General features: G+C 42.0%; 1 protein-coding gene across 5 annotated transcripts in view; it reads right to left on the bottom strand.

The window, feature by feature from the left end:
- The window catches only part of OSBPL5 (oxysterol binding protein like 5), a 1,002,849-nt gene that overhangs the window by 100,004 nt on the left and 875,818 nt on the right, over positions 1-27,027 (bottom strand). For all 5 annotated transcript variants that reach the window (XM_069223010.1, XM_069223008.1, XM_069223007.1 and 2 more), the window contains 3 exons: positions 24,430-24,527; positions 13,269-13,358; positions 4,808-4,944 (listed from right to left, as the gene is read on the bottom strand). In XM_069223010.1, the coding sequence (XP_069079111.1) occupies positions 4,808-4,944; positions 13,269-13,358; positions 24,430-24,527 (325 nt within the window). The remainder of the gene's footprint in view (positions 1-4,807; positions 4,945-13,268; positions 13,359-24,429; positions 24,528-27,027) is intronic.

Here is a 27,027-nt window from a genome sequence, read left to right as displayed (position 1 = left end):
ATCAATTATTTTTACATTTCCACAATGTGATTTCTGTGGTTGGCTGCAAAGCCTAACGTTATCTTGGCAGTTTGTAAAATAATTGTATTTATTTTATATTTTAATATTTTTTAAAATGTGTTTACAATTTGCCGTCTGTTGGTGTGGGTAATGAGTAGTTATCCGGTCATTTTTCTAAATAAATGTTAATGTTTTTATATATTTTTTATATTTTTACAATTTGATGTCTACTGGTATCTGCAACATGTTTAGTTATTTGACATTATTTCCATTTAGTTGTATATTTGTTTAGGTGTTTGAGCTGGCAGCATTCTTCTATGCCTCCCTTGGGCGAGTTATGATTCCCTTATAGAAGTAGGTGTACATTTTGTGACTTGCTATTGACTTAACATTTTTTAGTTGTATTTGCTTGCTAAAACCAAGAAAATTGCATACCTTCAGAAAACATAGATTACATTTTGCATATGTTTTGGATGGTACATAAAGAGCAGTTCCTGGAGAAGCAGCTCTCTCAAAACAGCACAGAGGCAGTGGTCCATGCCATCACACCTGATAGCGCCACTAAGCAATAGTCTTTGTTCATCTTATTACTGAGACCAGCAGCACCTAAATGTGTTTTAACACCCAGCATAAAGTTGCTAGTGTTGTGTCACCAAGGCACCCGAGTGTGGTTAAACATGTTGGTGAGGTGTTTACCTTTTAATGTATTCTTGTAGGCTCACATCAACCCTGAAGCTTCGTAAGCAACATTTTTCTAGTCTTTTAGAGAAAGGGATGGGGCTTGTTTAATTTCACATTTGGACAGCAGAATTTCTTGCCTCCTCACAGATACTTCACAGCTTAAAGGATTCGTGTGCTCAGAAACACCATTTTGTCGGTCATTGGTTGGCCACACTTGAACTGAAAGATATCTACCTCACAGAGAGTACCCCATCAAATCAGAATTTGTCCCACATATTACAGATTTACATTAAAGGTGGAAAAAATAAAGATGGTATGAACACTCTGCATCAGTAGGGAATGCACACATTTGAATTTCCCAAAGAGATTACATTTCACAGATTTACATATGCATTACATTTCACATGTACTTAGACTTTTTGGCACAGACAGATTAAAAGGTTTGTCCAGCATTGCGTGTTTTACAGTTAAATGTCAGAGCTGGGACAATATATGTATGTATGTAGTATTGATGTAGGGCTAACCTAGCTTAATGAGAGCAGAATGTCATACAGGGTAGAAGGTAAAGAAATAGTCAATGTATGATTATAGGGGCAGCTGGATTGTAGGCTGGGAGTGGACGTTACTGCATCTTTGTTAGACTTTTCATCCTTGGCGTGGTCTCCCTTAACTTTTTGCCTGTTTCCCAGGTTGTTGATGTGTGCTGGACTCTGATTTCGCCGTTTTTGTTACTCTGGGCACTTTCACTTTACCACTGCTAACCAGTGCTAAAGTGCAAGTGCTCCTTCACAAAATGTATATGTAATTGGCTTATTCCTGATTGGCAATATCTGATTTATAAGTAAGTCCCTAGTACAGTGCACTAGAGGTGCCCAGGGCCTGTAAATCAAATGTCACTAGTGGGCCTGCAGCACTGGTTGTGCCACCCACATAAGTAGCTCTGTAATCATGTCTCAGACCTGCCACTGCAGTGTCTGTGTGTGCAGTTTTAACTGTAAATTCGACTTGACAAGTGTACCCACTTTCCAGGCCTAAACTTTCCCTTTTGTTACATATCAGACACCCCTAAGGTAGGCCGTAGGTAGCCCCAAGGGCACGGTGCAGTGTATGGTTAAGGTAGGACATATAGTAATGTGTTTTATATGTCCTGACAGGGAAATATTGCTAAATTAGTTTCACTGTTGCAAGGCCTGTCCCTCTCATAGGTTAACATGGGGGCTACCTTTAAAACTGATTAAAGTGTAGATTCCCTTTGGGAGCAAATGAACATGGAGAGTTTGGGGTCTCTGAGCTCACAATTTAAAAATACATAATTTAGCAAAGTTGATTTTAAGATTGTGTGTTTGAAAATGCCACATTTAGAAAGTGAGCATTTTCTTGCTTATACCATTTCTGTGACTCTGCCTGTTTGTGGATTCCCTGTCTGGGTCAGTTTGACAGTTGGGCTGGTTGCACCTCACACTAGACAGTGACACAAAGGGAGCTGGGGTGTAGTCTGCATTTCCTGATGAGCCATCTGTGCTAGGAGGGAGAGGAGGAGTGGTCACTCACACCTGAAAGGGCTGTGCCTGCCCTCACACAATGCAGTCGCCAACCCCCTGGTGAGTGTCTGGGGCCTTGCCAGGGCAAGGCAGGATTTCACATTCAAGAGGGACTTTGATTTGACGTAGGCCTCCTTCAAAGGAGAAAATGGATTTAGGAAGGGCACCCAAAACCACAGACTTTAGAACACTTCTGGAAACAAGAGGAACCTCTGCCTGGAGAAGAGCTGAAGAGCTGGGGAAGAAGAGCTGCCCTGCCTGTGCTTTGTGGCTTTGTGGAGCTATCCCGCAGTTGCTGCTTCTGCCAGAGTAAGAGGGCAAAGACTGGACTTGATGTGCCTTCCATCTTGTGAAGCTCTCCAAGGGCTTGATTTAGAGCTTGCCTCCTGTTGTTTGAAGTCTCAGGGACAGCAAAGACTTCCCTCTGCCAGCACCTGGAGTCTCGAGAGAGACTCCTACTCTGCCCTATGGTGCCCATCCACTTCCTGGGACCCTGAAAGGGGAAGCTGGCAGCCTAAGAGGAAGAAATCCACACACAGAACGCTGTGCGGGGAAAAGATCGACGTGACTCCGATCTGCGGCTGAAAAATAGCCGTGCGGCTGGATTCGCGGCTGAAATACGAAGCTCGCCTGCAACGGGACCGAAGAATCAATGCACGGAGCTGGAGAAACGATGCGCTGCATCACTGACGGAGGCTATGAGATCACAACCTGCGCTGCGTGGTTTTCGGATCATCGTGCCGCTGGATTTCCGACGCAAACACTGCTGGGCGTGCAAAAACAACGCAAGGCCTGCCTAAACCCGAGAGTGCTGACCGGATCGACGCATCCCTCTCCTGCAAAGAGAAGGAACGACGTGCCCTGAGCTGACAAAAGGGGAAATGACGCAAGATCCCGTTTGTGAGTGGAATCGACGCATCGCAAGCCCTTTTTGACACACACTCGCCCGGGCGGGGTTGTTTTTGATGAACCAAATATACATTTTCATGCTAACAGTGTTAGTGTGTGTTTTAAACTACATAAAGACTCTTTTTGCTTTCTAATTAATAACTTGACTAGTGTATTGAGGATTTTTGTTGTTTTGGTCTTGTTTTGTTAAGATAAATATTTTCTATTTTTCTAAACCTGTGTTGTGTCATTTTGTAGTGTTTTCATTAAGTTACACCTAGCACTCTGAAGTTGAGCCTACTGCTCTGCCAAGCTACTAAGGGGGTAAGCAGGGGTTAGTTGAGGGTGATTCTATTTTACCCTGAATAGAGTGAAGGTCCTTGCTTGGACAAGGGATAACCTGACTGCCAACCAAGGACCCCATTTCTAACAATCTTGATGTTGTGTTCTTCAAGGAGGAGTGTCCTCATCTCTTTCCAAAAGCCAGTCCCCATTGCCCGTGTTCTGAGGACTGACGTACAAAATGTTTTCCCATTTTCAAAAGGTAATTCTTACTGTTTGAACCTACAAAAACGTTTTTTTAAATGTACAAATGCCATGTTAGGAGTCAGTAAATTATTATGACTCAGTAAGAAATTTGGAAGAGGTGCACGGCCAGACTGGGAACCCAAACCAGCCCTGACATCTTTAGTCAGACCAGCACCCATACAGTGCATAGCGAGCGAGCCTGACCACTACAATGGGTCTTGTGGGGTTCTCTCCCCCAAAAGGAAATGTGGGAACAAATGACAAAAATGGTGCATTCTACAACACATTTTTCATTATATATTCAATTGTATTCGTTTTTAAAGTTTAGTAAATCATGAACTTCAGTGCCATCAGGATACAACAATCTTTATTATGGACCTCCCCTTACCATCACTCTCTAACAGTGCCACTCATCTCTCCATAACCCTTCTCCCACATGTACTTCATTTGTTTTATAGTGCCTCTCTTACCAGTGTAGGGTGTTGGAGCACTTTACATCACACACACATGTAGAGAGACAATGAATTATACATGTGTAAATCAATGTATATAAAAATGTTACATGAGACAAAGGGGCCTATTATGTGTAGGATTCACATGTCATCCATACTGGTAGGTATTTTGTAAGAGCGATTGGTCTGGGAAAGTATAAACTCAAGATTCACTGCACTGTTCAAAAGCTAGCTCCCCAGTAACTAAAGTGGCCCCCCCAGCCTCCCTGAGAAACTCCTGTTGCCCGCTATGGTCAGTCTGGCCTTGAAGGGGTGTAGTGTAGGCATCCCTTCCAAATAGCAATTACTTAGGATATATATCAATATTTTGCTACCAGAATCTGGTCACAAAACAAATAAAATTTACAGACACCTGAGTTGGGGAAGTAAGCCATTTGCAATACCGGAGTGCCCCCTTGGGTCTCGGGGACCACTGCCAACTGTCATACAAACGTTTTTTGAAAAAAAGTACATATTTATTTAAACACAGCTTTATTCTCTTTAAGGATAACAGGATGAATTTATATTCTATGACTGTGAGGTGCTACCAGGAAGTGGAAGTTGCCAGAAAAGTGGAGAGCACTTTCTATGGAATAGGGCCCTGTGCATACTTTCTTTGTTGAAAACACCATGTCTCAATTTAATACCAACAAATGCTGGTTTCGAGTGGGGCCTTACCTCTCTGATTCAAACTCAGTTTGCTCCTCGAACAGAACAATGTGGCGCTTCAGTCTCTGCTTCCGGATTTCACTGGTTGGGTTCCAAAAGACATCTCTCACTCCATTTCTCATGTCATTTATATACACTTCTCCATCCTGCGAGAAAAACATGAAACAGGCTTGAAAGGAAGACGTTCTAATTAAATGAAACATATACATCTTACTTCTGTTTAGATGCATTTGAAAAGCGATAATAAGTGTGAACACATTAGTAAGAAGAGTAGATATGTGACAAAACAAGGGCATAAAACATACACCCTAAACTCAGCTTTAACAGCGACATGCTGACTTCAGAAGGGTCAACAAGCATACTGGCTGCTGCCCGGTCACTCTAATAAAGGTAAAAACGCACTGCACCTGTAAGTTCTGCCTCTTCAGTCATACTATGTAAAATGTCAAACTCATGACATAATTTAGGGTCACAGGGTGCGATGGGGGGCATTGCAGAAACATTCTGAGTTGAACGTAACATAAACAGAAATTGCTAGAAAGATTACTTGTAGCACAGTTATTTCGAACAGGTGCCTTGCAAGCACCATCTAACAAAATGTCTACTTTTTTCTTTTTTCAGCTGCCTAAAAACAGTACAATATTGTGCAAAACATTTTAACTGCACAGTATGTTAAAGCTGCACATTTTTATCTAGTGTCCAGGATGTCCCTATGAATTTATTTGATCCCACCACCTTTCAAAGGTGTTTTTGCTTCATTAATAACATAGGAAGAATACACACTGTTGTAAGAAACTGGGTTACTGGGTGAATGGGGTATGAGCCCTGGCCAAGCAGCAACCACGATCCAAGTCAGGGTAAGGCACAAGCAAACCCAAACTAATCTGTGCTCAACCCTATGGTAGCTTGGCACAGAGCAGTCAGGCTTAATTTAGAGGCAATCTGTAAAGTATTTGTGCAACACTTCAAACAGTAAAACAGTTAAAACACCACACAGAAAGATCTCACATGGGGTTTGAAAAACAGGGCGGAATTTAATAAATAAAACAAGACAAAAACAATAAAAATCAGTAGAACGGGAGTTATTAATTTTTAAAGAATAAACTGTAAAGTAGCAAATAAAAGCAAAAGGCGCTAACCGCAGCTATCTGGTCACGCTGGACTGGGTAAAAGTCAAATGTTCAGACCAACCGTGCGCCAGAGACAAGATCAGTCCTGCTGAAGTCTTACCTTCTCAAGCTTTGTGCCAAGAGTCTTGTTTTGCGAGCAGTGGCCTCTGTGGTGCTAAGAGCAGGCTTGGCGTCATGGACAGGCAGGCTGGAGCTTCATGTTGGCGTTCCTCCACAAGCGATCAATGCTTACTTTGCGTAGCTGGTGGCGGCTTGTGCTGAACAGCAGCGGGGGGTCTGGTTCCATTGCAAACAAGCCCGTTTGCTGTGCAAAAGCTTGATTTCAAGAGCCCGTGAGCAACAAAAAGGGTTCAAGACCTGAAAGGCACCACTTAGGGGTCAGGAAGTCACTGCAGCTGGGTCCAGGAGTTGGTTGGGGAGCCTTTTATGTTCTTGAGGCTCTTATCAGAAGACAGCAGACTAGCCCTTTGAGTAACTCTGGGGTCCTGAGTTCAAGATGAAGTTGAAGGTCCAGTTCGTCTTCTCCAGGTAACAGGGCAGCAAGTCAGCACAGTGAGGCAGCAGTTCCTTTAGTCCAGCAGACTGGTATTCCTTGTAGTAGCGCAGCAGTCCTTCTTCCTGGCAGAGTATCCACAGGTCCAGAAGTGTACTGAAGAGTTGCTGTCTAAGGTCCTTCTTTTATACACAGTGGTGCTTTTCAAGTGGGGAGAACCTTCTAGTGGTATGCCTTTGCACAAAAGCCTTACCTTCACGTTCCTGGCCCTGGATCCTGATGAACTGCATGGGGTATGCTGCCTTTTGTGTGGAGACAGGGCACATCCTATTCAGGTGTAAGTGGGACTGGGCCCAGCTCCTCCCACCCATCCTGTCAGTGATGGCCCAACAAGTCACACCTAAGCTCCCATTGAGTGTGGCTGTCTAGGAGGAATACACAAAGCTCATCCGTCAGCTATAACCAGTCATGGGACCAGAGACAGGTTGCAGTCACCAAATGGCTAAGGCAAGATAATGCCAATTTTCTAAAAGTGGCATTTTCAGAATTGCAAGTTAAAATCCAACTTCACCATAAGTTAGGACTTTAACCAAACAAGAACTGCTGATCTCTTCTCATTTGGAAATGCAACTTATAAAATGTAATAAGGCAACTCCAGTGTTATACTATGGGAGAGACAGGCCTTGTAATATTACTAGGACATGTAAAACCTAAAACTACATGTCCTACCTCTGGGCTGTCCACGGACCACCCTACGGACGATCTATATGTATTAAAAAGGAATGCTTGGACCTGGCAAAAGGTCCATTCTGCCAGGTCGACGTGGCAGTTTAAAACTGCAGATGTAGGCTCTGGAATGGCAAGCCTGGAACATGTTTTAAGTGCTACTTAATAGGGTGGCACAAACAGTGTTGCAGGCCCACTAGTAGCATTTAATATACAGGCCCTGGGCACAGGTAGTGCCACTTTACTAGGGACTTCCAGTAAATACAATATGCCAATTGGGTACAAACCAATTTTAGGGAAAGTGCACAAGCACATTAACACTAGTTAGCAGTGATAAAGTATGCAGAGTCCAAAAGCCATCAAAAATGAAGTCAGCAAAAACAGGAGGTCAGAAGGCAAAAAGTTAAGGGAAAACCATGCCAAGGATGCCGGGTCTAACACAGGTTATAACTAAATTCGGTAGTCTTAACATCTTACCACTATCTAGATAGTGGGGATAAACATGCACAGTCTCAAATCAGAGCCCAGTTGGGCCTTGAACAAAAGGGACAGCTACAGGTACATCAGGGTTTCCCATTAAGGATCCTATTCCAACTAGGCTAGATACTGGTCTTGCCAGTTTGAAATATCCCTGTCTTCCAACACTCTGGATTACACGGTGGGGGCAAAAACATTAGGTCTTTGGGACAGGCAATAAGCAGAGGCTCAGACCCATACCATGATCAACTCTTCTTGAACATCAAGGTGATATGCATTGTTCTTCCTAACAGCCCTAGCACTTGCCCCACCCCTTTTTACCCTCTTCACGTCAAGAACCTTACACAGGAACCTGTTATGCACTCCCCTTACATTTACAAATCACTTAAAACAAGGGGTAAAAGGGGATGTGAAACTCCAGGGAATCAGTAAAAATGTACACAAAAGAACTAGCAGTTCATGGTATGATAAATGCTGTATCTGGGGAGTTTAACCTGTGAGCCACAGCTCTGGTATCTCTCCACTGAGTTAACAGGGAATTTGTAATGGGAAATAAGTGATGCATTCAAGTGCGCACAGAATTAAGAGTCTTTTGCCATGTTGGTCTCAATGTCAGTCTTAAAACTTGGTGCTTCCATGCCACGTTGACATGCACTTTCCTTTGAGTCTGTTACAGCATTTGTGTTCATGAAGGATGTCATTGTTCTCTCGTGCTTCTGAAATGCGGCCTTAAAATCAACCAGCTGCCTTGTATTGCACCTTATGTTGAGGAAATCCCTGCCCGTATTTTACACTAGGTAGATCTCTGTCAAATGCTGACCAACCTTCTAGAAAAAGTTACCAACACTGCCCAATTCACCGCACTTCTGAGTTGCAGAGGCACATGGCTAACTCAGAATAATATGGTTTAAAACATTGGTTTTAATACTTCCATCAAATATTTTCTGCATCTGTTGTGCAGAACCCTGCCAGTGCTCATTGTTGATTGATTTGAGATGGCCCTGTGAAGTGAATGCTGCTCAGGATTTGAACCCAACAATCAGTCAGTTAGTCTTCCTCCATATCCAACAAGAGGTCATATATCTTGTGGACCTCAGGGTGGAGGTGGGGGGCTTAGGGGAACCAATCAAGGGGATCATTAAATGTGCCCCCCCCTTGATTTGCAGCCTGTTTGCACTGACTTATGTACCTTAAACCAACACTCTGCTACAGAGCTGTGAATATCTCCAAAAAAGGACAAATAGTTCATGCATGTGTTGCTGTCTCACTCTGTCTGCCCTGCACTGCACAGACGTACTTTGGGTTGTGCCGCCAATCGCCCTTCTTTGAATATCATACTCCTCCATCCACATGTATATTTTAATGCTTAGGCACTCATTACGATTTGGATTATTTTACCAGAAGCGATAACTCTAGGTGAAGAACCCCAAGTTCACATTACCAGTGTTTACAGGCCTGAAATTTTCAGGTCTGAACTCCAGTCTTGATCATTTCAAGCCAGAGACAATGGGCCTGTATGACTTACTGTAGGGCAGGACGTAAGGGCAGTAGTATTGCCCACCCCCTGCCCAGCCCTTGCAGCAGTTCGAGAAAACAGATAATGTTTCCCTGGATTTAAACACGTGCCTTCTGACCCACAAGCAGTCCCACCAACACTTTCTGTCTGTTCAATTCACTGTGTCGAAGGTATTTTGTTACATGGAATCTCACAGATTCATTTAGTTTGGAAGGGGTTGGTGTTGGCTACTGCCTTGGATAAACCCTTGGGGTTGAAGTTGTATAGAATGATAATTCCTGTTAAATGTTATATAAAGGAGTTGTATATTATTTTGCTGACTGTAATTTTATGCACATTTGTATATTTTGTCCATGGTTTTGCCTGCTGGCTACCTTGTGGAAAAGCTTATACTTGATATAGCGGGCATGTGATATAGGTGAGGTCTGATTGGTTCATTTGGACAGTTGTGTCAGATACAGTAGGACTGATCTGTTTGTTATGAAAAGTTATGGCAAAGCAAAACCAGTAGACATTTAAAGATGGATTGCAATTACACTTAACAACTCTAGGCAGGTATTTTGTTATACAGAACCTCGGAGATCACCTCAGTAGCCCACGCCTTTGGTGTTAGTAACACCCTTTGACACACAAGATTTTCACATTGAGAATCCTTGTTTTGCCATTTTAATAGGGGTTGTATATTGTTTTGCCAGCTGTAGTATTGTGACTCTACTGGTGGTTGCTTTTTGGCAATAACTTATGACCAACACAATAGGTGTGAGTTTTCAAAGAAGACATGCCAATGATAACAGCTATATGCCTAATGATTTATTAGGAAAAAATATGTCAGATGCCATTCACTGTAAAAACATATGTTAAAGACCTAAGCCTTTTAAGGTGGAAGGTTTTCACACTAAGCTATAGCCTGTAAACAGGTATGGTTTACATGGATTCTCATACATAACTCTAGTAACCAAGGGATTTGGTGTTGGGTGCTTCCTGTGATAAACACTGGAGGAAGAACATATGCATTGTGATAACCCTTGTAGATCCTTTTAGGAATGCCTAGCAGGTATAGTTACCAGGCCCTGTAATAAAAAAAAAACACTGAAAAACTCTAAATACGTATACATAGATAGAGGGTTTATGGGTCAGCCCTCCTTTGTTAGTGTCATTCACATTCTGCTTCTCCCCATGAAAGCATACTGCATGGGGCAGTGGGTTAGCCCATTTATGTTGTTGGCACTGTTTCCATGAGAGTAACAGCATTTATACATATGCCTAAAAATTGGTGTGCTTCAGTGACTGGGCTGGTAGCCAGTCCTTTAGGTTTTATTTTTTGCCTTTCATAGGTTCCTTTTCATTTATTTCCTTCTTTATTTCCTCACGTCCTTCCTTCTTTCTTTTAGAGCACCTGGCATCTCTCAGACAGTCTGAACAGGCTGTGTGCAGTGTGCTGTATCCTGTGCTATCACTATTTCTGAACTGGACAGCTAACTTTGAATAGCATTATCCATAGAGTGTTATTGTTTTATCAGGGAAACAGCCTAAACAACGACTGCTGAACAACGAGGTGCGTTGTCCACGAAAGCGGAACAACGCTTTAATGAATGACTCTGTTTTTCTCTGCTTTAACCACGCATGTCCTGAACAACAAACATGTGCGGTTAAGGCAGAGGAAAACAGACTCAGGATTGGGGGAGGATGCGGTCAGGTAAGTGGGGCTGGGGTAGGGTTGGGGGATAGTTTTAGGGGTGGAGGTAGTTTTAGGGGCAGGGGTGGTGGTAGTTTTAGTTTTCAGGGACGGGTGGGGTAGTTTTAGTTTTTTAGGGGTGGGGTAATTTCAGTTTTTAGGGGTGGGGTAGGGGGTCTGTGGTAGTTTAAGTTTTAGAGGTGGATGGGGTGCTGTAGTTTTAGGGGTGGGAGTTGGGGTAGTTTTAGTTTTAGAGGCAGGGGTAGGGGGTTGGGGTAGTTTTAGTTTTTAGCGGTGGAGTGGGGGTAGGCGCAGTTTTAGTTTTTAGGGGCTGGGGTGGGGGGTCGGGGTCATTTATGTTTTTGGGGTGGGGTGGGGGTTGCAGTAGTTTTCAGGGGTTGGGTAGTTTTAGCTTTAGGGGCAGGGTGGGGGGTCAGGGTAGTTTTAGTTTTTAGGGGGTTGGAGTGTCACAGTAGTTTTAGAGGTGGGGGTGGAGGGGGTCAGGGTAATTTTAGTTTTTAGGAGCGGGGTGGGGGGTCGGGGTAGTTTAATTTTTAGGGGCGGGTTGGATGGTCAGAGTACTTTTAGTTTTTAGGAGTGGGGAGTCGCTGTAATTTTAGGGGCAGGGGTGGGGGATCGGGGTAGATTGAGTTTTTAGGGCCGGGGTGGGGGTAGTCTAAGTTTTAGGAGCGGGGTTGGGGCGTTGCGGTAATTTTAGGGGTTGGGGTCAGGTAGTTTTACTTTTAGGGGTGGGGGTCAGGGTAATTTGAATTTTTAGGGGCAGGGGTCGGGGTAGTTTTAGTTTTAAGGGCAGGGGTGAGGGATCGAGATAGTTTTAGTTTTTAGGGGCAGGGGTGGGGGGTTGGGAAGTTTTCATTTTTAGGGGTGGGTGTGAGGGGTCGGGGTGGTTTCAGTTTTTAGGGGTGGGGTGGAGGCTCGGGGTAGGATTGTTTTTAGGGGCGGGGTGGGAGTAGGATTGTTTTAGGGGTGAGTGTGGGGGTTGGGTAGGATTGTTTTAGGAGCGGGATGGGGGCGGGGGCCGCATGCTGGAACCATGCATGCCGTTACCAGGCATGCCTTTACAACGAAAAATTGTTGTTAAGGCATGTGTGGTAAAGGCATTTGTGGTAACAACGCGGTTGTTGTTCAAACCGCGTTCAGGCATGTGTGGTTCCAGCATGCGTGGATCCATTGTATATTCATTTTATCATTCTAAGATGACCACCATGTTTAGAAGAATTGTGTTGGCCACCTCTGATCAGTACAACAGTGATAAACTATACACTTTGATACTCGAAGATGGCCGCCCAGTGCAATATTTACTAAGCGGCATCTTGGAATGGCAATATGTATGGTGTATCATTGTTTTTACGTTTCCAAGATGGTCAATACATTACTTCTAAACTTGGCATCTCTATTGGAAGTTGAAAACAATGATACACGATGTGCAATACCATTGCAAAAGGGCAGAACATTCCTATATTTAATTTTGTTTTTGTGTTGAAAGCAAATACATTCAAAGTTTAAATAGCAATTCTTTATTTTTTCTACTTTTCTTTTGTAATTTATCTTCCGTCTAATTGTTGTGCTTTTTTTGTGCTTATTGTTGCTGGATAAGTGGCTGGATGTAAACATGAGTCAGTGGATGGATGAATGAATGTATAAGTACAAGAGTGGGTAACAGAGTGCTTGTATAATGAATTATGGACTGCCTAAATGTATCAGCGACTAGAAGTACTCGCAATTATAAGCCAAGCCTTAGGCCTTTTGACGTCGTCAATGCTTTTTGTTCAATTTGTGATATTTAAATTATCTGCAATGTTTTTAGACCACAGTACCCCAACCTTCATTGAAACAATAAAATAAAAACACTTCCCTGACTGACTGGCACTTTATATATGTATAGAGTGTACTATTCCAGCATACCCGACGGTAAGCGTGATGCCTGAATTGTACAAGAGGTGTAGCAAAGGCCCACTCGGTACGGAGGTGCCGAGCTCCAAGGGGTCCCTAGAGCACACTACCCTGGCCTGAGAGCCCCTAGTGAGTCTGGGGTGGGGGAGGCTCCCTGTACTTTGCAGGGAGGGGGAGGGTGGGGGGGAGGGAGCAAGTTTTGGTACGCCAGAGATACCGACAATAAATCACAATGAAAGCAAAACTATGAAGCTTCAGGTCCGGCTCACAACCAAGTGTTAAAGTTGTGTTCATCAATCGAAGCGGCCATGCTTTAAACTTTAAAGCAAATTCATGCTATGAACGGTAAACTATGATAATTCAGAATGGTGTGTCTTCAAGGCCGGTCCGAAACATACCTCTGCCCTCAAAGTCACTGCTTATTAATGCACAATACTATTTCATTGAATTTTAGGGAAAATACGTGTGGTAACCATCACCACCAGACCTGAAGGATCATGTTGTGCGCAATAACATTTAAAAATAACAAAGCACTGTACCCAGTGTCCATGGAGGTTTGCTAAGACTTCTTCTCCAGATGTAATCTTCCCAGAGATTTGATTAATGGCTGTGCTGCCACCGAAGAAGGGCTGTTAAAAGAAAACAACTCGTGTTATAAATGGAGCAAGGTAAACCTTCCTCATCGGTCACTGTCTGCAGGAGCAATGCGTTAATGGTTTGTGCTCGCTATAAAAAGAAAACTAAACACAAGTTCAACCAGGTTTGACTTTTGATTTGGATTTCAAAGGGCAAATGTCAACACATGAGAGAGTGATAAATAGGAAACCATTGTATATTTATACATAATTTATATAATTTTTAGGTTTGGGCCATAGACAGTTTCAACTGTCCTGCCAGCATCAAGTAATAAAACAAATGGTATATAGATATTCATACATAGATATTACTGAATGGTGGTAGCCACTTTGTAGCCAGAGATAGGAATTCCTCAGACTTTTTGCTCGCTAATAAGTTTGCACTTGTTTGAAACCTTTCTACATTGGTGGGCGATGGAAGGTTTTTGTCAAGATTCGTCAAGGAGGTGCAAAGAAAAAAGGGGGTCCCAAAACACATTTTGTCCCCAGTGCATTTTTCAGACTTTGGACTCAGATGTAGCAGGCAAAAGCCCAGTAGGATTTACAAAACATACTTTTTAAGTTATAGGGAATTTTAACTTAGTGATATCTGCTGTTGTGGTAGTTTTGTGAAATGTTGTGGAAGTTTGCAGTATTTTGGGAAACTACTGCAGTATAATGCAATGACGAGACATTTTGTGATTTGACTAATAACTGCCTTTACAAAGCTTAAACGCATCTATGTTCTTTTAAGTACACTTTGGTTGTGTTCTGTGTTACGTCCTTAAATATAGGTAGGTATTAGGTTTTATACGATTTCCCTACCCATTAACACTTTGCTAGGTAGGTAGAATTATTAATACATTTTTATATATATTTTTTAAAATGTACGCAGTAATCTAGTACTTCCTGGGAAGTACTGCAGTACTTACACAAAATGAAAAAATAAATGTTACAAATTAAAAAATACAATTTTACAAATATGGTGTAGTACAGTGTATTTTTAATTTTTTACATATTTAATTCTTTATGAAAATACCTCCTCAGATTACAGTAGTAATACCTACAAATTACTGAGCTGTTTTTTTTTCTTTAAACATAGTCCTCTGTAAAATGCTGTAAAAATGCATAGAAAATATAAATACATTTTTCTACCTACCACAAAAAATTACCATTTACCCTTCATAATCTATATTCTTGTCACTTTACAGCTATCTACTTTCAAGCTATGTCTTTTTCAAGTACCACACTGCACTCTATGCCACTCCTCTCTACTCCACTCCACTTTATGCTATTACACTCTACGTCACTCAACTCTACATCACTTGACTATACGCCATTGTTTTCTATGCTAATCCACTCCACTCCACTTTATGCTATTACACTCTACGGCACTCAACTCTACATCACTTGACTATACATCACTGCTTTCTACGCTAGTTGACTGAACACCACTCCACTGTACCCTATCTCATGCTACACCACTCTACACCACTTGACTGTATGCTATTACCCTCCACTGTAATGCATACTAATCTATGCCACTCCATTGTACACACCTTCACTTTACACTACTCCACTCTACTCAACTTCAATCTATGACACTACACTGTATGCTATTCCACTCTATGCCACTCAACTATATGCCAATCCAGTCTACACCTCTACACTGTTCGCTATTCCACTAAATGTCACTCCACTGTACATGACTCCACTGTACGCAACTCAACTATACGTTACTCCACTCTATGACACTCCACTGTATGCTATTACACTGTACACCAGTCCACTCTAGCCACTACACTCAATGTTATTCCACTATATGGCACTCCACTGTATGTCACTGCACTTTACACCACTACACTTAACATTATTCCACTCAACACAACTCCACTGTACGCTACTCCACTGTGTGTCACTCCACTCTATGGCATTCCACTCTACACGACTACACTCTATGCTATTCCACTCTATGCCATTCCACTGTATGCCATGACACTGTAGGCCACTATAGTTTACCCAAGCACACACTACCCGCTTCACCCGACAACACTCCACTCTATGATTTTCAACTCCACATTAATCCACTCTATGGCACTCCATTATATGCTGTTCCACTCTTCACCACTCCTCTATATGCCACTCCAGTCTATGCCACTCAAGTGTGCTCTATTCCACTGTACACCACAACGTTGTACTTCAATCCAGTCTATGCCACTCCACTCTATGCTCTTCTACTCTATGCCACACCACTCTAGGCCACTCCACCCTACCCCATTCCAGCTTTTGCTATTCTAATGTACGCCACTCCACTCCATGCTATTCCACTGTATACCACTACAGTGTATCTCACTCCATTCTATGCCACTCGATGTCACTGTACTGTACGCCATTCCACTATATGCTACTCCACACTACACCACTCCATTGTATTGTTCCACTGTATGCCACTCCACCAATGCACACTGCACCACTCCACTTTACGCTACTCCACCCTAGACCATTCCACTCTATGCCACTCCACGCCATTACACTATAAGCTATTACACTGTATGCTACTCATCTCTATGCCACTATACTCTACGCCACTTCAGTCTACCCGCATCTCCACTCTATGGCACTCCACTCTATGCTATTGCCCTCTATAGCACTCCACTTTATGCCACTTCAGTGTACGCTACTCCGCTCTATGCTACTCCCCTGTACGCTATTCCACTGTGTGCCACTACACTCTACCTCACTCTGCTGTGCACCACTTCAGTCTCTGCCACTTCACTCTACACTATGCCACTCAAGTCTATGTTATTCTACTCTATGCTACTCCACCCTGCCCCACTCCACTGTACACCACTCCGTTTTATGCTACTCCATTGTATGCCACTCCACTTTACTCCATTCCACTGTACGCCACTTCATTGAACAGTATTCCAGTTTTCACCACTCAACTCTACATCACTCCAGTCTACTCCACTCCACTGGATGTCATTCCACTCTATGCTATTCCACTCTACCCTATTTCAGTGTACTCTACTCTAGTGTACGCTATTCCACCACATGCCAGTCCACTTTATGTCACTCATCTGTATGCTATTCCACTGTACGTCACTCCACTGTGTACCAGTTAACTGTACGCTATTCCTCTGTACACCACTTCAGTCTATGCCACTCCACTGTATCATACTGTGCCATACCCTATTCTAATCCAGGCAACTCCACTGCACAACACTGCATCCAATCTACTCCACTTTATAACACGTTATGACACTCTACGACATCCCAGTCCACTTCACTGTAAGGCACACCACTCCACTCTACAACACTTTACTCCACTTTATGCTTCACCTGTCCACTCTGTTCTGCTCCATGCCTCCCTACTATATAAGATGTTACTCCACTCTACGCTACGGAACTTCACTGGATGCCACTCCACTCTTCTCAACTGCATGGCACTTTACACCACTCTATGGCACTATACAACACTCCATTCTATACCCCTCCATTTTATCACACTCTACTCAACTGCACTGTACAAGACAATAATACACTCTATGCCATTATACACGCCACACTGTGCCCCTAACTGCGCCCCTACACTATACCATAAAACCCTCTACTCTACTCTGTGCCCCTACTCTCCACTGTACAGCACTCCACTCCACTGTACAGCACTTTCCAAAACTCTAGGACATACCTCTCCACAGTAATGTAAACAATAGCACATTCATAACACTTTACCTGACTCTTCACTAGGCCTGTCCACTATAGTGCACGCCACATCACTGTACTATGCAACACACCACTGCACTCTATCACACTTTAATCCACTGTACGCTTCGCCACTCCACTCTACACCACTCCACTCTACTTCACTCCACTGTTCCTCACACAAATCTACAATACTCCACTCTACGTCACTCTACTATATGTTTGTAATGTTTATCGTATGATTAATTAAAATATTTAGAAAACCATAAAGAAGCATAAAAGTCAAATATTTATAGTCCAACTTCACAAACATGTGATCGTATTGTCATTAAAATCTGTTTGTGTCCCTATCATAACATTTAGTCCTAACAGAACCTCAAGGAGTTTTTTAGATCCAATACTGGCCAGGGCAAATGAAAGTCTGGCAGACACGATATGACATGCAAAAAAGTAAGTGCAATAGTGTTTCAGGGTGCAAAGTGCTCAGCAAAAGGCCAGTGCTCAATAAAAACTCTTCTGAGGGCTGAACTGCTAATCCAGATACCAGCATGCAATCCTAGTATGTACCCAAATTAAGTTGTAGCTGGCAAATGAAGGACATCTAAAAATGATAAAAAATGCAATTCTGAGCACGGCAAAAGGAAGTCTGCAAGATTTCAAGAATGTCTTTTGTTAGGAACAGGTTAAAAGCAGCCTAAAAGCGAAACAGTTAAGTCAGTGCAATACATGCTCATACTGTTGGTAATTAGTCTGGCATAAAGTGCAATGTGCAATATCAGCAAATAAAGCTATTTTAAGATTAGAGAGTAACAAACATAGAAAAGGCCTTTAAACCCACAGATACGTCAGCATGGAGGAGGAGCTTTGGCTTTGTCAGAGCCGTGTGCAACACACTGCAGGCCGCACACCGTAGTCGCAGCCGAGGTGCTGTGGAGGCCAGGGAGGCCGCCGCCACTGCTACAGTTCAATCTGTCACCTGCCGCTGCCCCACCAGCTCCCAGCAGACCCATCTGCCCATTGCCTGCAGCCAGTATCCGCCAGCTCCTGCTTGGATCCCAGTTGGAGCAGCCAGGCTAGTCGTACTCTGGTGGCACGAACCAGAAGCATTTGTTCAAATTTAAACAAAGCTCCAGCAGGAGATGAGGCACTACGGCGTAGTATAGTGCGGGTGTTGGATAGCCTTGGTCATTGCTTCACAGTTTTTCAGGCACTTCTAACTCCAACTGTTGCAGCTTCCCACTGCATCTCGCTGCCACATTGTTGCCGTCCTCCCTTCTGCCTCCTGCTCTCTTGCCAGTGTGCTTTGCACCTGGCCAGCTTGTAGCCAGCATGCTGCTTCAACAGGAATCAGAGTGGGACTCAGTAGAGAAGCTTGGAGCAGCTCCCCAGGCCGTGGCCCACCAGGTTCACTGGCCTCACCGCGCACTCCACTCTATACCACTCCACTGTGCGCTATTCCACTGTACGCCACTCCACTGTACCATACTCTACTTTGCTCCACTCCACTCTGCTTCACTCTACAACACTCTGACAGTACACTATAAAACACTCTCCTCTCTACTGAACCATACTCCATTTAATAACACTTCACTCAACAACAGTAAACCCTTAGATTTGATTTTTTTTTTTAATAAAACACCATTGAAATTCAATTAAAAAAGGTTAAACCTTTGTTATAATTATAAAAACTTTATTTATTCTTTCAATACAAACCAAACGTACACTACACAAACATAACAAATTCTACGCTTATAGTTATACCTTTAATTTATAATTTACACACCATCTTTTAATTACTTTAACTTTATTTATTCTTTCTCTATAAACCAAACTTAAACGAGACAAAAAACTTTAAATTCTATACTTATACCTTTAATATATCATTTATGCAATATCATCATAATTGTTAAAACTTACACACCTCCATACAAATTGTATTTAACTTGATAGCCACACTACATTAACCATTCCTCGCCAATCTACCATAAACTGTGTTCTCACACATGATGTGATTTGCAATCTCATAAGTTTTATTGTAAATGCTATTATTTTAGATTGTATAAGTGATATAATACAAAAGGGTGTAACCAGCTCATGGATTATAGTTAAATCAAAGTTTCCATAGGAAAAACTTGTTTGTATTGCTAATAACTTTGGCACTGTTGGACAAATCTGCACAGAAGTTTCCAAAAAAATATCATCCACTTTGGCTCCTTTGTGGAAAGTTTTGTTTTGTCAAGCAAAGGCCAAGAAAAATGGGGAGGAGATCTCAAAATGCAATTTGCTATGTTAATTCAAAATGGGAAACTTTGCTCTCGAATAAATATAACACAGATTACAGGAATTGCACCAAATGTAGCAAAAAGATAAAACTTGACTCAGGAAGTGTGGTTTTTGTGGTTTGGTGTAAATCCATTAACCTGTTTTTGAGAAATTAGCATTTAAAGAAGGGCTTTAGTTGTGAATGAAGGGGCTAACCCTCAGGCATAGTTAGGTAAATCTGGACGGCAGATCCTGCAGCCATTCACCATTGATGTGGCTGTAGACTGTGCACAATGGGGGTTGGTGGCCTACACTGGGTTGGGTGAAGGGCCAAACCACAACTGCACACTGCTAAAGGCTGTGTGCAGTGGAGAGCTGGGCACCTATGGGGGGGGGGAGGGTTGGAGGATTAGCCAGAGGCCAACCCCACACAGTGGATGTTGGATGACCGTGAGAGGATTTGGCACAGTGCCTGGCTGGAGGTCAGGGCCTATAGCCAACCACCTGGTGTGCACAGCCAAAAGCCAAAGGCCATGTGCAGCTGGGCAGTTGAGTGATGACTGGGGATTGCGTGCAAAATCTGGCCAAGGCCAGGCCAAGAGATGTGGACCAAACCTATGACCACTTATTAGACACATAGCATGTCTGTCAAGTCACTTACATTTGGTGGATGCCACCCACTTTTTACTGGTATTCCCCCATGTAACAAGCAAAATGCTTCCATATATTTTAATGGGGTCCCCCACCTTGAACATCAGAGACCTATTCACCTTAAAAGGATCACTCTCTCAACGATTTCATATGATTCACAATTTAAAGTCAAGAGGTTGCTAAGGATGCATTTGCCTAGGATAAGACGCCTTCTGCCAGGCCCTAAGGACAACCTGCTGTAGTTTGGTAAAATATACAACACACATTCCTGACATGGCATACAATGTTAGAGATACACTTAAACCCCATTGTGAATCAAACCATCTCTAAGGGGGACACCCCTACGTTATCATTTTTCAACAATCTTCAGTGCCTCAAAATCTCCAGTAAAGTTCACATCTTATAGACAAACATGTTGCATATAATGTGTCTATAGTACTCTATTACAACTATTTAATACGGGCATGTGCCCAGACATCCACTAGTGGATAATCTATTGTCAACTGTTGTTTTTTCTCACAGATGTTTTGATAACAAACACTGGCTTTAAACCATAATGTACTTTGAAACTTACCTCTGCAAGCACATCAGGTGCACTCAGCCTGTCCTTTGTTTAACATACAGCACTACTTGCAACCCCAACGTCACTGCTTGGTACACACAGTAACTCAATGTTGTATATAACTATGGCCCTTTACTAACAACTTTCTTTCTTTAAATGATGTAAAGGCTTAAGGAGTAATGTGAATAAAATTATCAAGGATAATGTCACTTGAGATGTCATCAGTGATGTCATCTGAGACATATATCAAGGTGCTGATCTTTTATGTAAAGATTAAATTGTTATTAAATTTGAATGTTTAGAAAGCTCATACATATGCACTGGTCCTACGGGTTGCACAATCAAATGCATTTTTCAATAAATAAAAACATATTTATATTAACAGAATGTGAGTAATGTTAGTGAAGACTTCCTTGTATTTAAAGGCGCTGTCTATGAGTGGGCTGGGATTTTCCAAATCCTATGGAAACACCCTTTGTTACATTTCAGCAGAAGAAAATTTTTAAAAAGTTGTTTAGTCCATTTACAATGCTGAGGTTATATTTGGTTGTATATCTTGACTTATATATACAACCACATATCAGCCTGATTGAACTATTATATAGAAGTGGAAAGTTTAGTTCATGTCATGCATGAAACCAAGCACTTTGAATGCCATTTGTTTAAGCGGTTTTAACTTTTGAATAGTGAACAGAGAAAATATTTTTACCAGGCTTTAACAACAGGCAGCTTCACTAACCGGCAAAGCAGTATAGCAGCAGCGCCATGAGTGCTAGCTTTTCTAACACAAGACAAGCAGAGTGGAAAAAAGCAAGTGTGAATGATAGGGTGCCTGAATGACAGTGTGCGAGGGTGCATAAGAGTGAAAGAGCGTGTGTGTGAGACTGAGGAAAAGTGTCATACTTCATGTGAGACAGAAAGATTGAGAATGAGAGTGTGGAAGAGTGTGCGACAGTGAGCGTGTATGAGTGTGTGAGAGAGAGAGTCTTTGTACATGTGTGTATGTTAGAGCGTTTCTGAAAGAGTTTGTGAAATAGTGTGGGGAGAGCATATGAGTATATGTGAGTGTGTGTGATGGTGTCTGTGTTGGAGCATTTGTGTGTGCATGTGTCTTATGCTTGTGAGAGCACTCCTGGACCTGGCACACTGGAGGTAATTCTTGGCTAATGGGGTAAGGCACACATGCCATATGGATGGGAGTATTACATATGGAAAAGTGCAAGTCCTAGCATTCCATAGGTACCTTTTGGTAGAGCTGGCATGCATGGCATCATACTGGTGTTATTTCTTGGCATAAGAGATGGCGCCCGGACAATGGAGGCACTCATGATAAAATGCTGGCTCTTGCATCCTGGAGGTAATTTTTGACATATGGAGCACCCATGGCCAAAGGAGCCATCTATGGTAAACTATGGCACTACACATTTTATTTCGTTCTTGGCATAAAGAGGGCGCCCATGACAAAATTCTGGCCTGGAATATTGGAGGTAATTCCTCATGTGGAATGAAACTAGAGCAAATTTAGAAAACAAACGGTATCAGCTTCTTGGGGTGGTTAGGTTTCTATGGAAAACCATAGTGATACTGGAATGTCCTGAGTGTCCTTTCAAAGCAGTTGGGCTTTTGGGAAGCTTGCAAGAAAACACGTTTTAATATGATGCACTATTTCATACTATTTCTTTCAAAAATTATTTGGGGATGCAGAAGGTGTAAGAACTCCTAAACACTCCTAGAGGAAGTATAACTCACTTGCTTTGATTGCTCACTCCATTTCAGGTCAAGTATTATGCACCACTTCTTTCCGAGATCACCAGTCACCATGAGTGAGCAAACGTGGCAGGGAGCAGAGAGAGAAGTGTACGAGCAGAGGGAAATGTGTTTGCGGAAAGAGCAGAGATATTAGAAATAAATTAACACAATTGTCAAGTTTTAAAATGGAATTCTTTGCTTGTATTTGGATGCTGCACTCCAGTCCTACTTGCACATTTTCCCACTATATAGACAGAAGAGGCTCATGAGACCTGGGCCCAACCAACAATTTGACAAACCTTGCTCAAATAAAATGTAGTGTGATTAAATACAGCTTTACAAAGGGGACAGAAAAAAATGCATGTAGCCCACAGCTGCAGTTTTAAATAATGCTTGCATGGTCACTGGTCATAGTCGTCTGGTCCAATGCCTCTAGATTTGTTTTGTGCAAGTGACATCAGGAATTGTGAATTGCACCAACTTCAGTGCGTATTTTGTGCTGGTGTTTTCTCTCTTATTACAGCTCATCACAGTGTTTCCAGTCCATATTTTAATATTTAAAAACACATGATGAACTAGTGTGTCTAGTCCATTCTTACGACTCAAGGTGGCTTGAAATAGTGCAAAATGTCACACTTGTATCAGTGTGATGGTGAGTAGTAAGCGCTGTAACTGCCATTATGTAGGCCTAGAAGGCAGTGGATGGTGTTTGCTCATAAATGATAATTTGTCTGCTCAACAGAAATGATCTCTCTGTGAGGAGACAAAATCTTATACGAAAATAAGGAGCAGATTATTTTCACATCCCAGCAGCTCCTACGGAGAAGGGGTGGTCCTCTGTGCCATAGGCACAAGCCTTGGAAGCTAAGACAAATATAATTACAACATAAACACAAGACAGAACAACAGGGAACAGAACAAGGAACACCAAAACAGAAACTGGGCTCAGGGAAAACTGGACTGAAATCTGGGTCAGGAACGGGACTGGAGTACACAGAGCTGAAATACTGAAAATAAGGCTTGGAAAGATTACACTCAAACAAGGCAAGTCCGAAATATGCACAAAAACAGGAACACAGAACACAAGACAATGAGTTTGCATCTATCTGGGCAGATCAAGAAGAGTGCAGACAGGAGAGTATGATCAATGGCTAACCCAGGAACAGAGATGCAAGAAAACTAGGGGCAGAAACAGATACTACAAATAGCCAAGAAGGACTATAATGCATCTGAGAAGTGGAACAGAAACCAGGACTGAAAGGTGAAGCAAAATTAAGGGCCAGATTAAGGGCCAGATTTGAAAGGCCCTATTATCACCAGAGCATCACGTTTTGTGACGCTAGGTGGAGCTAAATGCTTCTCCATATTTACAAGGGGGTGTAACACCACTTTTTGTGGCTTTACACCTCCTTGTAAATATGGGCCCCTCTGACGCAGTTTTCTGTGTCAGAGGGGCGTGCAATGGGTGTTGCAGTGGGAATTCCATTGCAACACCCATCGCTTTTGACGCTGCCCCAGATTTAAAAGAGATCGTAAATCTGTGGCAACCCCAAAAACTAACGCCACCCCAGGGGTGCTGTTAGCATTCTGCAGCACACATAGAAGAAGCAAAATGCCATGGATGATTGTTCATGTGCAGGAAGGTGTCCCTTTCTGCACATAAACAATCATTAAAAAATGACGCTTTGGTACTTCTGTGTGCGCTGCATTCTGGTGACGCACTGCGCTGTGCCAGTTTCTTGTAAATCTGGCCCGAAGTATTGTAAGTTTGATGTGTTCATTGACCTACACTGATATAAAGGCAGATTCGTAAAGGGCCCTCGTGAGTGACATTAAGTGGCAAGATGGCAGAATCCTTACAAAAATGAGGGAGTAGTGACTGCAGAATGTGTCCAGTGACTGAATCTAAATGTTAAATTTAACAAAATGGCACACAAAATAATCCAAGGACAGAAATTTCAACTCATAAAGAGAAAGAGCAGTTTATTTATGATGACAGGTTGGACATAACTCATATGCCACATTCAGGAGCTGGTTAAACACAGGCGCACAGAGATGTCTTCTGAAGTCAAGCATCAATGGGATGCTGTGGAGGTCACGGAAGTGGTCTGTCTTCACAAACAGTGGCCATGTGAACTTGAGAGCCAATAAAATTACCTTGAGTTTGAAGTCCAGTTCTGCCACGTAACTGCTTTTTTCGCACTCAATTGTGACTTTCCCTCCAAGCTCCATCGTCATTGTGCCATATAAAATTCCTAAAAAAGCACAAATGAAAAATAAATCTGATTGCACCAATTGGATTAATACTTTGTTTAAAAGGGTTATAATGTGGCATGTACGCTGCACAATTCCTAATATTCTCTGAGGGATCCGAACTACTTAAGCTCACTTCTTTATTTTTGGGACGTATTACATAAAAGTCCTCTGGTAATCAAAGCACAGAGATAGCGTGGATTTTTAGTGAGTTGCCAAAATACAAAGGCGCTGTCAAAATCGAAGTCTGTCAGACTCCAAAAATAGAGAAAGACAGACTTCTAGACATTACGCCCCTGCCGAGTATGTGCTGTTGTTATCATTTCCCTGGTACCAAGAAAAAGAACTTGGTTAACATTCATAAATGTAATTCCTCAACTATTTTTAGGATTGCTCAACAAATAAATGAATTGCCACACATTGGCCAGTTATTGCAATTTTATTGTATTGGTTGTAATAGCCATAGCATGAGATTAACAGAGTAGGCCGGAACACCAAAACTGTTATGTAGATGTTAATCAAAAATAGGTTAATGTTTACACAACCGAAATCTACAATTGCCCTTCGTTTTTTACGTCATGGGTCTATGGATGTTGACGTCTGCTTTGGTCTGTGGACCGCAGGAGAAGAGTGTACCACAGTTTCTCTGGTCAAATGGTAAACTCCCCTTCTCCCAGTGAAACCCCTGCTATTCTGAGTAGCCTCTAACCATCCTCCAGGAGACAATGTAGATTGAGAGTTGTCAAAATGTTATGTTTTTATGTAAAAAAAAACCACAAAAACGATTGTATATATACCAGTAAAAAATACTACTTCTATCGTTATAAATTATGTATAACAATCATGTCGAATGTTATTGTTTAAGTAATTTAAGTACAGATCGGATTAGGAGTAAAAAGAGCACAGCACAATTAGTTAAGATTTCACAGTAAATAGCAAGCATTTAACATACCTAAAAAGCAACAATTTGTGATTGTCATGAGACATAAGATAGTCCCATTCATTGATAGTAATAGATTTCTACCTGTGCTATTGATTTCCCATTTTGAAATGTAACATACCAAAGGAAGAAGGTTTATCTCTTAATTTTTTAGAGATCCCCTTGGGTGCAGCTAATGTCTGAGGATAAAGACAATGTCAGTTCTGGACCAGCAGTTCTTGAAATTAGATGACAAAAGCCATGCAAGGCTCTTGGCTGCTAACTGTAAATGATTTCCATTAAAGGAAAAAATTGTTGAGTCACAGCCAAAATTGGAGTTTAACGTAGCCAAATAATTGTTAAATATAACAATCATGTGATATTAGAATACATGTGGAGTCCATGGGTTTTGTAAAGAGCTGCACTAATTCCTCTTAATGAAAAGATACCTCAGCTGACTTCACTTATTGAAACATTGGTCATATATCTCTTCCGAGGGGAGTATGGTTCAAGTGAAGTGCATAAGGTGGCCAATCTTATCTTACCTGTTAGGAATGGCCCAGGAGATACAGTCAAACAAGTCTAGGTTTGCCAATATCTAATTCCACCATTGTAACAAATAATATATATACATGTACATGTATACTATTGTAACACTGCATTTAATGGGCAGGCAGAATCTTACCTCCGTAAATAACAAAAACCAAAACAAATAAAAAACATGACCTACAGCATGCAAACTGTGAACCAGCTTTTTTTTTTTACTTGTCCAGTATTTTGCAATGCGACTCTTGTACTATTAATCACATTACAACAGGGTAATTTGTAGAGGGTCACTAAAACTCCAGCCTAATGAATATGAATGAAGGAGTTTGCATTTTGCAACCCTCTATGAAAGTGAATGCAGAAATAGAGGCTGTTGACTTAGCCCTCTCTGAAGGGTCGCCCCCAAATGATTTGCCTTCGCTGCTTCTATTTTTGCTGAATTTGTTTTTGTTAACCTTAGAACTCTGTGCCCTTTACCACTACTAACCAGTATTAAAATACATATGATCTCTCCTGTCAACATGGTAAAATTGGCTTACACCTGACTGGCATACATAATTTAGTTATAACTCACATGTAGAGAGGTATACCATGTATCCAGGGCCTGTACGTTAAGTGCTACTATTGGGCCTGCAGCACTTATTCTGCCCAATTAAGTAGCTCCTTAAAACATGTCCCAGGCCTGCCATTGCCTGAATGAAGTTTTAAACTGCCAATTCAACTTGCCATTATAACTCCCTTGCCATGCCCAAATTCCCCTTTTATTGTATATAAGTCATCCCCTAGGTATCCCATAAGGTATTGTGTATTGTAATTAATAGGTTGGACATGTAGTTTTAAGATATACATGTCCTGGTAATTAAATTTCACTACTGCGAGGCCTACATCTACCACAGGATAACATTGGTTTGCTGTATAACATATAACAAGTACTAACTTTGAGTGAGAACGGGTAAGCTTTTCATGTTTGGTGTCTGAGTGATTATAATAAAAATGTATCTTTAATGGTAAGGTCAGATTTACAGTTATACCGAGTT

The sequence above is a fragment of the Pleurodeles waltl genome, chromosome 3_1 (assembly GCF_031143425.1).
Source record: "Pleurodeles waltl isolate 20211129_DDA chromosome 3_1, aPleWal1.hap1.20221129, whole genome shotgun sequence".
Lineage (NCBI taxonomy): Eukaryota > Metazoa > Chordata > Amphibia > Caudata > Salamandridae > Pleurodeles > Pleurodeles waltl.
The sequence above is the reverse complement of the archived record's forward strand: the minus strand, read 5'-3'. Positions and strand labels throughout refer to the sequence as shown.